This window comes from Hylobates moloch, unplaced genomic scaffold (genome assembly GCF_009828535.3).
Source record: "Hylobates moloch isolate HMO894 unplaced genomic scaffold, HMol_V3 SCAFFOLD_18, whole genome shotgun sequence".
Classification (NCBI taxonomy): domain Eukaryota; kingdom Metazoa; phylum Chordata; class Mammalia; order Primates; family Hylobatidae; genus Hylobates; species Hylobates moloch.
The window spans coordinates 58,814,757-58,828,401 of record NW_026652293.1 but is presented as its reverse complement, the minus strand read 5'-3'; the positions used below and the strand labels follow the sequence as shown (position 1 = coordinate 58,828,401).

The following is a 13,645-nucleotide window of genomic DNA, read 5'->3' as shown; positions in this document are numbered from 1 at the left end:
ACAATAAATCTATTCCTTTGGGTCTTTAGAGGGGATAGTGATGTGTTCATTTTTCCCCAGGAGAAGTGCCAGCTGATTCCAAGCCAAGTGGGTATAAACTTTTCAGTTTCAGGCAGTTAGCTTCATACTACTAAAAAAGGCTAGTGGGGTGCGGTGACTCACACCTATAATCCCAGCACTTTGGGAGGGTGAGACAGGAGGAGTACTTGAGGCCAGGAGTTCGAAATCAGCCTGGGCAACATAGCGAGACCCCATCTCTACAAAAAAATAAAAATCAGCCTAGTGGCATGTGCCTGTAGCCCCAGCTACTCGGGAGGCTGAGGTGGGAGGACTGATTGAGCCCAGAAGGTTGAGGCTGCAGTGAGCCATGATTGCGCCACTGTACTGCAGCCTGGGTGACAGAGTGAGACCCTGTCTCTAAACAAAACAAAAGCCCTCTTTGTATCAAATTTCAAAATTTCCCCCTTTTGGAGGATAAAAGACAAAGAGAAGAGAGGTCTCCGCTGGCACAGAAACCAGCAGCGAGATCACTCTGCCATCCTTTCCCTTGGATCCGTGGGCATGTCTCCTGCTTGGGGTGTTTTCTTTTCCAACGGTGTCTTTTGCCTTCTTTTCTCCCTGGCCACAGGGATGCGTATCCCACGTGTGAGGTGGTTGATGTCCAGCTGTGCTACAACGTGGCCAAACTGATCTACCTGTGCAAGGAGAGGTGAGTGGCAGGCGGGCCTTGCAAGATGCCCACTCCTTCCTTGCTGGCCTCGCATCCCCCAGCTAGGAAGGGAGGAGGGAGGCCCTGGACTCCTCCTTCTCCCCTGGCGACGGATGGTTGAACTGTGGGTGTGGCGTTCCCTGCCACAGGATTCTGAATCTGAAGTTTGTGCCCCCGCTCCCACCCCCACAGAAAGAAGACTGAGAAGAGCCTGACCTATTACACAAACCTGCAGGTGAAGACAGGCCAGCGGACCCTCATCAACCCCAAGCCCTGTGGCCAGTTTTGCTGCTGCGAAGTGCAGGGCTGTGAGTGGGTAAGGGTCCCGCTCCCCGGCTGGGAGCACAGGCATTGGCATCGGGGTGCCCCAGACACCTGCATGGGGCCACGTCATCCCAATGGGATGTGTCTTCTGGCAGGAAGATGCCATCTCTTACTACACACGGATGAAGGATAGGCTGCTGGAGAGGATCACAGAGGAAGAACGCCACGTCCAGGACCAGCCCCTGGGAATGGCCTTCGTCACCTTCCAGGAGAAGTCCATGGCCACCTAGTGAGTGTGGGCACATCCCAGACCCTTTCTTGGCTGACTCCCTGTTCCCCTCCAGATAACTCACTGTCCCTCTTGGGTAGAGATGGTACTGCTGACCCACCATCCCTGAGATTTATCTGTGGTGTTTCCTTCTCCTCCCTCAGCTACCCACACTCACTTTCAGCCAGCCCAGCCCATGTTTGTGTGACAGGCAGTGGGGGTGTGGGCAGCAGCCACGGAGTGGGTGATTCTTGCTGACCCCCTCGAGCCGATGTGGCCTGGCCCCACTGCCAGGCTCTTCCCTGCTGCCCTGGACCCATCCTGTTGGCTTCATGTGCCAGCCTTGCCCCAGGGGAGATGGAGGCACCCTCCTTTCAGACATCTGCTCTGGGCCACAGATCCTTCTGTCTGTGGCTCCCCACCTTCCCACAAATGCAAAGCTGTGGGGAAGACCCCTGGGGCATGCTGGGGCGCTCACTGCAGTGGGGAGCTTGACCCTGGGGAGTGGCTTTTCACAGTGGCCCTTGGCACAGGACTCTAGGCTCTCATGCCTGTGGTCTCAGTGTCATCTCGCCTTAGGAGCAGCACGGGGTGGGTCGGGAGAGGGGTGCCGAAAGGTGTCCAGCCACTGGCCCTCCCCCTGCCTTCCCTGCCCCAGGCATTGTGACACTAGGAATGGACCCACACAGGACTTCCTGCCTCCCTGCAGGCGCTGGGGCAGGAGGAAAGGGGAAAGCATCTGAGGCAGGAGTAGAGGGGCTGCTGGGCTCCTTATGGGAGGTTAAAGGAGGAAAAGCTGTGACCTGTTGAGATAGTTAGGGTCGAGGTGGGAGCCCTGAGGAGGGAAGCTTGGGAACAGGCAGTGTGTAACGTGGTCTATTGCTACCCTTGGGCCTGGGGTAAAAGTGACAGAATGAAAAGGTGAGCCACTGCCTGGCAGTAGCATTGATCAGAGCTCCAGCTTAACAGGCAGGGTGGAGGGGGATGGCCCTATGGAAGAGCAGTGTGTTGCCCTCAGTTTCCTTATCTGTAAAATGGGAATAGTACTCCCTTTCTTGCTGGTGGTTGCGAGAATTAAAATTCTCCACACAGTGTGCTAGCGTGGCGCTTCTTACGTAGCATTACTCATAATACATTAATCACAGCAAAGCAAAGGTCCTGTGCCACTGCCTCCCACTCCTACTCAGTCCCCACTTGCCACATGTGTGCATGGTAACCTGAGTAGCCTGGGCCTGGCTGTTTCTACATTTCCTTGCAGCATCCTGAAAGATTTCAACGCCTGCAAGTGTCAGAGCCTTCAGTGCAAAGGTGAACCCCAGCCGTCCTCCCATAGCAGGGAGCTCTATACCTCCAAGTGGACAGTCACCTTTGCCGCTGACCCTGAGGACATCTGCTGGTGAGCTCCTAGACCAAGGAGAGGTGGGAGAGAGGCCTGGGTTCCTGGTGGGAGCTGCCCATCACCTGGAGCACAGGTGTGACCTGGCAGTCCGTGGAGATCTCCACACATCTGCAATTCTGTGGGCCGCGATGCTGTGATGTGCTCAGTGTGGCCCAACTGGGGTATCTGCCCAGCCCTTCCCTCCAGTGTTCCTCCCTAGCATTCAAGTGCTACCCAGCAGAAATATAATGCCAGTTCTGTGTCTAATTTTAAATTTCCTAATAGCCATGCTAAAAAAGTAAAAAGAAACAGTTGAAATTAATTTTAATAATTTATCTCGCCCAATATATCCAAACTGTTATTTCAACATTCAATCAATTTTTGAAAAATGTGAGATGTTTTACATTCTCTTTTTCACACTTAGTCTTCAATATCTGGTGTGTATTTTACACTTCTAGCACCTCTCAATTCACACCAGCCACATTTCAAATGCTCAGTAGCCACATGCAGCTTGTACAGCCTTACTAAGGTCCAGTGTCAGCCTGGGGCCGTGCTGGGGAGCTGAGCTGTGTCCATGGGGGCCCTGATGAGCCTCCAGTGCTGTGCTGAGGGTGAGGGCACCCTGCGCAAGCCCCAGCGCAGCTGCCTGTCCAGCCTTGCCTCAGCTCCTTGCACAGAATGAGCTTGAAGTGCTCCTCTCTGCTCGGTTCTAGTTCTGCCTCTGACAGTTTTGCTCTTTGGTTCACAGGGCTTCCTAAACTCAGGATTGCTTTGTGGGTCTGTTCTTTGGGATGAGAGGCCAGGGCAGGTGCAAGCTATGCCTTCAGTCCTTTGTCCCTGCCTCCCTCTTCCCTGCACCCCAGCTACAGCCCTGTTGGGAAGAATGTGTCATTAGTCACAAAGCATTGCAGATGTGTCTAAGAAATGCCATGCTGGGGCCGGGCGTGGTGGTTCACACCTGTAATCCTAGCACTTTGAGAGGCTGAGGCGGGCGGATTGCCTGAGCTCAGGAGTTCAAGACCACCCTGGGTAACATGGTGAAACCCTGTCTGTACTAAAAATACAAAAAAATTAGCTGGGTGTGGTGGTACATGCCTGTAGTCCCAGCTACATGGGAGGCTGAGCAGGAGAATTGCTTGAACCTGGGAGGCAGAGGTTGCAGTGAGCCAAGATCACACCACTGCACTCTAGCCAGGGTGACGAAGCAAGACTGTCTCAAAACAAAACAAACAAAAACAAACAAACAAACAAAAACCAGAAAAAATAAATGCCATGCTGGAGCCTTGTTTGGCCTGCTTGAGTGCTCATGCCATCTCTTTGGGTAGGTTCTGGCCCCCAGACTGTAGCTGGGGAGCCACATCTGAGAGAATAATTGTTCCCTCTGAGCTCTCAGGGACCTAAGATTTGGTCTTTCTGTAGTTGAAGGTCAGTGCAGAGAACTTGTCCCCCAGGCTAGTCTCTTGGTCTGCCTAAGTCTGACCTTCTGACCCACCTAAGCCACGAGCACTGGGAGACAAGCCTCGAGACCTGTGTCCCCTCTCCCCCTGCAGGAAGAACCTCTCTATCCAGGGCCTCCGCTGGTGGCTACAGTGGCTGGGCATCAACTTCACCCTCTTCTTGGGGCTGTTTTTCCTGACCACACCCTCCATCATCCTGTCCACCATGGACAAGTTTAATGTCACCAAACCCATCCACGCGCTGAATGTGAGTAACTGTTCTGCAAGGCCCCTCCCAGGACAGCTGGTGAGAAGAGGGCTTGGGGGGTGGGGAAGGAATGGGGACAGGAGTGGGGTGTGTGCGGGGAACTAAACCAGGGGGTCATGTCGCTCAGCTCACATCCTTGCTTTTAAGCCCTGAGCAGGCATGGCCACATTTATTACAAAGTCTTTATAGTAATGCCATACACACACACACACACACACACACACACACACACACGCACTATATGTATATATACACACACATGCATACATATATATTGTAATAGACTAAATATTCAATGGTAGGGATCATTTGAGTTGAATGAGGTATATTCAGGTTGATAGACTATCAAGCATCCATTCAAAATTGTGTAGATTTTGTGGCACCCATGCAGGCTCCTGACAGAAGCAGGGATGTACCAGTGAGGCATGTCTATCATGGACACTACGGGGAGGGGCCAGGAAGGAAGGAAAAGAGCTTCATTGATTAGGTGGCAGCATCACAAATTATTTCTTTTACATTTTGGTTGCTAATGACCTTGTTATAAAACTATTCTGGTGCCGGGCACGGTAGTTCATGCCTGTAATCCCAGCACTTTGGGAGGCTAAGGTGGGCGGATCACCTGAGGTCAGGAGTTCGAGACTAGCCTGGCCAACATGGCACAACCCCATCTCTACTGAAAATACAAAAATTAGCCGGGCGTGTTGGTGGGCGCTTGTAATCCCAGATACTCAGGAGGCTGAGGCAGGAGAATCGCTTGAACCGGGAGGTGGAGGTTGCAGTGAGCTGAGATTGCACCACTGTACTCCAGCCTGGGCGACAAGAGTGAAACTCCATCTCAAAAAAAACCAAAAAACAAAAAAACAAGCAAAAAAAACTATTCTGTATAGGTAATGAATGATTTTCAAAAATCTTAGATGAATCAATGAGATAGAAGCCACTCACTCAACTGGCATCTACTCAAAAAGCTATTGGTTTCTCACGATTAGCTTTGCCAAACCATCTCCCTAGATTATTTTTCTTTTCAAATTTCACTTTGCATTTGGTTAATCATTCCCTGGGAAAGCACACTGGGCAGGAGGGCCTCCTTGTCTTCACTTTGCCATTCCCTATCTGATGAATTCTGAACCTCAGTTTTTCATCCAAGAACTGGAGTTAAAACACCTGCCCTATTATACAGGGTGCGAGGCTGTTGTCATGATAATCAATGAGCTGATGTGTGGTTGAAGCTCTTATTTGACTCCATAGATAGTTTTAAACTACCTAAGTATAAATTCAGCAGTTTTGTTTAAGATTTAAAGCAGGTATTATAAATATGCATTCCTTTGCCAATCTTTTAATAGAAGGACAGGCCTATTTGAAGATGGATCTGCTGAGGAGAGTGCCCCTTTGTCTACATTAACCACACCCTTATTTCATTGTTTTGTGATTCCAGTGTTGGTTTCTTTAAAGTAAAGGAAGAATTTAGATATTTGCAAAGCCATTCTTAATATAGAAACTTCCTAGATCGCATATCCCTTGATCTTTTATCGTTAATTTACTGTCATCTAATTAACAGCGTTTTTCTTTTAGAAATTGACTTTTATCAAGTCTTTCCAAAGTATCCAACTTAGTTTTCAAAGAAAATTCTCTCTATTTTTGTGTTCATCTAATCAGTGACAGTAATAAGTCAATCAGCTCATGTAATCACAGTAACAAACAGCAGGATTGTGGACACACACAGTGGAGCCCTGATATGCTGCAGCTGGACCAGTGGGAGCTGAGCAGGCTGGGCACCCCCCGCCTACCCCACCCGCCCCGGCCAGGACTCCAGGCCTTTGGTGTTCAGTCTTCCCATGGCATCAGTCATTGGTTTTGTATGGGGAGCAGAGAAGGTTATTTAATCTGGTTAGTCAGATAAGTGGAGTTTACTTGTATGTGAAATTGCTTTCTTTGCTGTGCTGTGAGAAGCTGTACAAATATAAGGTGCTGTTACTGATTATTCAGCCAACATTTATGGACTACCAACTCTGTACCTGGCACAGTGTTGGTTCTGGGGTCAGAGATGACAAACTCCTACCCTGGGAGTCCACTGAGCGACCATGCCAATAAGTCATGGCCTCAGAGCCGCATGGCCCACGGCCCCTGTGACTCTCTCTGTTGTGGACCTTTCTCCTAGAACCCGATCATCAGCCAGTTCTTCCCCACCCTCCTGCTCTGGTCCTTCTCGGCCCTGCTGCCCTCCATTGTCTACTACTCTACACTGCTGGAGTCTCACTGGACCAAGTGAGTGCGTGGGAGCCCCGAGGCCCTGCCCCTAAGAAGGATGTCTCTGACCACTCCCTTGTCCACACCCTACCCCCCAACTGCTCAGGCAATGGGCACGTGGCAGGGGCCTCACTGGGGGCACCTAGAGCATTTGGGGGACGGCGAGTCCTCACCTTTGACTTCCTGCAGGTCAGGGGAAAACCAGATCATGATGACCAAAGTCTACATATTCTTGATCTTCATGGTGCTGATCCTGCCCTCCCTGGGTCTCACCAGGTATATGCCACCACCTTTTGTTCTACATTCAGAATAAGAGTCACATCAGGAGAGCATTGTCCCCAGGAGAATGCAAACGGTTTGGTAGCAGAAGCAAACCTCTAACAGTATCTAAGCCTGTCGCAACCACTTGGCGTGCAGTAGGGCTGGGTCATTGATTCTTCTGGCAATATGATTGCTTTTCTTTAAAAAAGAAAAAAACACCATATCGGTCAGGCTGTTCTCGAGCTCCTGACCTCAGGTGATCCACCTGCCTCGGCCTCCCAAAGTGCTGGGATTACAGGTGTGAGACTCTGTCTAAAAAAAAAAAAAAAACAGCTTGAAAATTTTGTGGCCAGGCACGGTGGCTTACGCCTCTAATCCTAGCATTTTGGGAGGCCGAGGTGGGCAGATTGCTTGAGCACTGGAGTTCCAGCCTGGGCAATATGGCGAAACCCCATCTCTACAAAAGAGAAAAGAAAATGAAACTTATCAAGGACCTTCCACTTAGGGAAGGCCTCATCATGGCTTTGTTTATCTCAAGGAAGGAAGTTTCTGTTAAAGCAGACTGTGACAGGTCATGCTGTAGTAACTGGCATCGTTGAGAGCAAAAGTCGATCTCGAGTTTTGGCCTGTTTTTAGAGCAAAAGAAAATGAAAGCACGTGTAGTGACAATATGGAATGCTGGAAATAAACTCTTAGGGGGTTCCTTTGTTTTTCAGTCTAGATTTTTTCTTCCGGTGGCTCTTTGACAAAACTTCCTCGGAGGCCTCCATCAGGTTGGAGTGAGTATTGCCAAGTTGAGTTCTAGAGCCATGGCCCTGGGTGAAAGTCCCACAGGGGCTGGGGCTGCAGTGGGATGGGTGGGGGCGGTTGTAGACTATGCTTCTGAACAGGCATCTTCCTCCCTAGACAGCAGGGCTTGGGGCCTCACCTCCACCCTGCCAGGTTTCTGGTAGACACTGTGGGAACTGACCCACTTTGTGCTATGCTTGCAGAAATGGGATTAATTTTTTAGGCCAGAACTCAATTAGCAACTGTCTCATTCATTCTTTGAAACTTACTGAGCACAGAGTCACATGGGGAGAAGGAATTGCTGGGTCTCAGTGGTGCCAGGGAGTGGGGAAAGGAGAATAATAATTAAACATGGCAACCAGGATGCCTCTGGGCTCTGGGGATTATTTTTGCCAGAATAGAATTAAACTTATTGCTGATGTATCCTTGTTAGTATTTTAAACTTATACCATGCCACTTAATAGTAATAGCTATTGTTTAAGAAGGCACTATGCTAAATGCTTTATGTATCTTTTTCTCACTGTATCTTTACAACAAGCTATGAGGAAGATACTATTATTCTCTACATTTTACAGATGAGGAGACTGAGGTTCAGAGATGTTGAATAACTTGCCCAAGTTTACCCAGCTGGTTAATGAACAGAGCTGGGATTCAACCCCAGCCCCTACAGACTATACGTTAGGTCTTAATATAGGCCCAGAGGCTTGGCATTGACTTTCCTAAAAGAATGTGCTTACCTGTAAGGATGGGACGAGTTATTTTAAATGAGTTCTTGCTGAGTAAGCTGATGAGTTGGGAGCTGGCAGCTATGACAGACACACATACATACAGCCAGCAATAGTCTAGGTTGACAGTGACTTTCAGATTGACAAATCCAGTGACCAGCTCAATCCTCATCTTATGATCTATCAGCGACATCTGACACATTTATCCGAGCCTTCCTCCTCGAAGCTTGGCCTTGGCTCTCTCATCCGGCGGCATCCTCTTGTCACCCTCCTTGGTGGGTTCTTTCCCATCTCCCCAACTCTAGATTTTGGCTGCCTGAAGCCTCAGCCCCCAGTTCTGGGTCCACACTGCCTCTCTAGGTGACTTTAGCTGAACCCACAGCTTCCATGCCATGAGACTGCTCCTGAATTAACTTATGCGGACAACATCCACATTTATGCCTCTAGCCTGCACCTCCAGGCTGGTAACCCAACTGTCCACCTCAAACTCCAGCTGGAGTTTTACTGGGTACCACGGATGTTACCTGCCCAAAACCAAACTCCCAACTTTTACCCTCAAATCTGCTGCTCTACAACTTTCCCCATTCCATATGGTTTTTCTACTTCTTTTGGAAAAAAACCTGAAAGTTCACCTTGTTTCCTTTCTATCCCTCCCATGCCATACCCAGCCTCTCTCTAAAGTAGATCCAGAATCCCTCCATATCTCACCACCTCCATCACAACCGCCCTCGTCCCACATGGGGATGACACAGTGGCCATCTGCGTAGTCTCCCTGACCCCATCGGAACAGATCCCTTGCCCTGGGCCGGCCCCCAGCCCCTTTCAGCCTTGTCTTCTGCCTCCCCTCAGCCCACTGCTGTCCAGCCCCTGGATGTGCAGCAGACGAGGACATCCTCAGGCGTCTTATATGTTGTTCCCTTTCCCTGGAATCCTGTCTTCCCAGGTTTGGGGATGACTTGCTCCTTCACCTCTTCACATCTCTGCACGAATATCACCTCGTTAGAAGGGCTCCTCCAACCCCTGTATGACATAGCAACCCTCCCTGCTTTGTTTCCCTCTAGCGCTCACCGCCCCCGGCAGGTGGAATATTTGTTTGCTTGCTTGTGCCCCCAGCTAGAATGTGAACTTCAAGAGAGTGGGGGCAGGGGCTTTGTTCTATTCTCAATGCCTAGAAAGGTGCTTGGCACACAGATGTGTTTCCCAAATATGTGCCGAATGAAGGGAAGAGTATACAGCCCTCCCAGGGGCTTTCTGCTCCTGCCCAGCTCTCCCTCCAAGAGCGGCTCTCAGCTCACAGACCTGGGCCCCGGTTTCCCTAGGTGCGTCTTCCTGCCTGACCAGGGCGCCTTCTTTGTGAACTATGTCATCGCCTCGGCTTTCATCGGCAACGGCATGGAGCTGCTGCGGCTGCCAGGCCTCATCCTTTATACCTTCCGCATGATCATGGCCAAGACGGCTGCCGACCGCAGGAATGTCAAGCAGGTGCCATCCCCCGGGCCCAGGGCTGTGCCTCTGACTCCCTCCCATGTCCCCCTTCACTGACCTGAGGGCGTCTCACCCCCACTACCCCCGCTAGTGGGTGGCATTTACCTGACTACCCACTAGTGCAGGCACTGGGCTAAGTGCTAAGGCCCAGGCCCAGGCAGGCGTGGCCTCCTCCAGCCTCCTCTCTAGCTCACAGGCTGGAGGAGAGAGCTTGGGACTTTGGCATTTGAAATGGTTTGATTGCACACATACATACATACAACTCAAACCAACAGACTCTTTTTCCGTAGGCACCCATTTGCATAAATTCTTAGCCAACCCCAGATGTCACAGGCATTTTTTTTTTTTTTTTTTTTTTTTTGAGACGGAGTCTCGCTCTTTCACCCAGGTTGGAGTGCAGTGGCGCGATCTTGGCTCACTGCAGGCTCCGCCCCCCGGGGTTCACACCATTCTCCTGCCTCAGCCTCCCGCGTAGCTGGGACTACAGGCGCCTGCCACCTCGCCCGGCTAATTTTTTGTATTTTTAGTAGAGACGGGGTTTCACCGTGTTAGCCAGGATGGTCTCGATCTCCTGACCTTGTGATCCGCCTGCCTCGGCCTCCCAAAGTGCTGGGATTACAGGCATGAGCCACCGCGCCCGGCCATCACAGGCATTTTCGACTTGTGGCATTTATTCCAGGATTCCCTGAACTGGAGGGTGGGGGTTCCCTTTTATTCTCCTGTGTCATGGTGGGCACTGTGTGAGGAAAGTGGGAGAAGTGCTGCATTCCTTCATTTCATTCTCAGCCCCCTTATGAGCTGGGCACTGCTAGTATCCTGATTTCACAGAGGCACAAACTAAGCTGGCCCAGGATCCCCTGCTAGAAGGGCTGGAGTCGCGAGGAGTCACTCTACACCTCTTCCCCGACCACCTCTTCCTTCCAGGGGCTCACATGCCTGTTGGGTGGACAGGATTGGAACGAAGGGAGCACTAGCAAACACGCATCACCATGCCTCGGGAGGGCTGGGTGCGCTGGGTGAAGCAGGGCAGGCTGGGAGGGAAGGGAAGGACCTTGGGAGGCGGGGAGCCACACATCTCCTATTTCCAAAGTCCTCCTCCACCCTGCTCTCCCGTCACCACTTAGAGAGCACAAAAGGGTGTTTGAGGTGGAACAAGTCCATGAGCTCCTCACCACCTCCTCCTCCCAGAACCAGGCCTTCCAGTACGAGTTTGGAGCCATGTATGCGTGGACGCTGTGTGTCTTCACTGTCATCGTGGCCTACAGCATCACTTGTCCCATCATCGCGCCATTTGGTGAGTGGCCCTGGAGCCTGTCCCAGGGTACATGGACGGCTGATTGCACCAAACCTCTCAGGGACAGCTATCACCAGGGCACAATGGAATTCCCAAAACCACAGCCACAAGAGCCACAAGCTGCCAAAGACTCACGTGACACCAAATTTCACTCATTTCTTTCTTTTTTTGTTTTGAGACAGGGTCTCATGCTGATGCCCAGGCTGGAGTGGCATGATCTTGGCCCAGGGCAACCCCCACCTCCTGGGCTCAAGCCATCCTCCCACCTCAGCCTCCTGAGTAGCTGGGATTACAGGTGCCCGCCACCATGCCTGCCTAATTTTCTGTATTTTTAGTAGAAATGGGGTTTTACTATGTTGGCCAGGCTGGTCTTGAACTCCTGACCTCAGGTGATCCACCCGCCTCAGCCTCCCAAAGTGCTGGGATTACAGGCGTGAGCCACAGCACCCGGCCTCATTCATTTTTAAATGAATTCCTCCCACTGGCCCAGCTAGGACCTCTCTCAGTACTTCTGGTCTGAGGTTCTCTGCCCACTCACCACGTCGTTCATGGTTGATTTCTTTAGCAGCAAGTAAGACAGTGCCAGAGTCACAATCAAAGCTCTCGTGCTGCTTTCACTCCGGCAGATGCCTGCCTCCACGTGGGTTACCACATTTCTCACCTCATCCTACAGAGCAGTTCCTGTTTCTATTCCCCCTTCACACATAAAGAACTTCGTATGTTGTTAGTAAGCAGGAGAACCAGGATTTGAACTCAGGACTGTTTAAAGACCAAGGTCCTGGCCACTGAAATAAAACATCTGCAACTGGCAGATGAATGAAAGGCTCTAGAAGGAAACAGAAAACCCAAGAGACTGCTGGCAGTGATAGCTGATTTTTGGGGGAGAAGTTGTTTTAGTTTTCCCTGTATACTCTCTTGTGTAGTTTTAAAAATCTACAGTATCTACACTTTCAAAACAAAATTTATTTTTTAAAAAAGAACCTGGGGCCGGGCACGATGGCTCACGCCTGTAATCCCAGCACTTTGGGAGCCCTAGGCAGTGCATCACCTGAGGTCAAGAGTTCAAGAACAACCTGGCCAATATGATGAAACCCTGTCTCTGCTAAAAATACAAAAATTAACTGGGCATGGTGGCAGTAGCCTGTAATCCCAGCTACTCGGGAGGCTGAGGTAGGAGAATCACTTGAACCCAGGAGGCAGAGGTTGCAGTGAGCCAAGATTGCACCACTGCACTCCAGCCTGAATGACAAGAGCGAGACTCCATCTCAAAAAAAAACAAAACAAAACTGGCATAATAGAAAAGGCAGCACCCACTTTCTGTTGGTCCCCTGTGTGCTCCTGTGCCACCCCTGGGGTAAGACCCTCGGGCCTCATTCTCTGTTGACTGTGATGAAGGCGGGGATCAGCCGGGTGGGAGAAGGCCAGGGGTGTGGGAGCACTGACATACGGGGGCTCAGCATGTGAAGGGCTGGGGAGGAATTGAGGCCAGGCATCCAACTGTGAAACAGCCTCTTTCCAAGAGGATTCTGGAATGTTAGTGTTCTGTGGGGACAGGATCACAGACACTGTGACTCCCTTGGTGCAGGGTCCATCCTACAGACCCTGACCCAGTGACAGATGAAAGACATACACTGCTGGGCGTGGTGGCTCATGCCTGTAATCCCAGCACTTTGGGAGGCTGAGGCGGGCGGATTATGAGGTCAGGTGATCGAGAACATCCTGGCTAACATGGTGAAACCCTGTCTCTACTAAAAATACAAAAAATTAGCTGGGCGTGGTGGCGGGCACCTGTAGTCCCAGCTACTCAGGAGGCTGAGGCAGGAGAATGGCGTGAACCCGGGAGGTGGAGCTTGCAGTGAGTGGAGATCGTGCCACTGCACTCCAGCCTGGGCAACAGAGTGAGACTCTGTCTCAAAAAAAAAAAAAAAAAAGACAGACAGACATACACTGACAGATATTTTGCCTGTCAGTGCGGCTAAGGGACTCTGCTGCCTGAGTCTGCAGCATAGTCCTCGATGCCCTGTGAAGTTCGCATTTATTTAGTACAGATTAAATGACAAAGGTCTTGAGTAAACACCACTAGAGGGTAATTAACATTGCCGACCCCCCGAATAGGGAGCAATCATGCACCAGTGGATGATCAAAGGTTGGTCTTAGGACCACATGAGTAAACAAGCTAGTTAGGTAAACTCCCCCACATTCCTATGTATCTGCACCCTAAGCTTTTAAGAGAATTCAGCTGCCTTCAGCCAAACCCTTTACTGAAGCTATGCAAACCTCTTGGCCTTCCAAGAAGGTTTGTGTCTATTTCCTATAACTTTATCTTAAATTTTCTCCCACCACCCTGACCAATCCCCTACACCTTGGGGTCACAGATAAGTGAGGAAGCGGGTAGGAGAGAGAAAGAGAAAAAATACTAGTAGCCAGAGGTGCAGGATGCCTCATTTTGTGTTCAGGCAGTAGAGCAGCAGCCCCAGCCCTGGCTCCTTGCCAAAATAGCCGCCCCTGAGAGGAAGAGGACAGA

General features: G+C 50.7%; 1 protein-coding gene across 2 annotated transcripts in view; it reads left to right on the top strand.

Annotated features, from left to right (window-relative positions):
* Positions 1–13,645, top strand: part of TMEM63A (transmembrane protein 63A) — a 36,652-nt gene that overhangs the window by 19,125 nt on the left and 3,882 nt on the right. For both annotated transcript variants that reach the window (XM_058430912.1, XM_032137225.2), the window contains exons 10-19: positions 629–709; positions 902–1,025; positions 1,129–1,262; positions 2,500–2,637; positions 4,170–4,323; positions 6,479–6,585; positions 6,757–6,843; positions 7,545–7,607; positions 9,662–9,824; positions 11,016–11,121. In XM_058430912.1, coding sequence (XP_058286895.1) covers positions 629–709; positions 902–1,025; positions 1,129–1,262; positions 2,500–2,637; positions 4,170–4,323; positions 6,479–6,585; positions 6,757–6,843; positions 7,545–7,607; positions 9,662–9,824; positions 11,016–11,121 — 1,157 coding nt within the window. The remainder of the gene's footprint in view (positions 1–628; positions 710–901; positions 1,026–1,128; positions 1,263–2,499; positions 2,638–4,169; positions 4,324–6,478; positions 6,586–6,756; positions 6,844–7,544; positions 7,608–9,661; positions 9,825–11,015; positions 11,122–13,645) is intronic.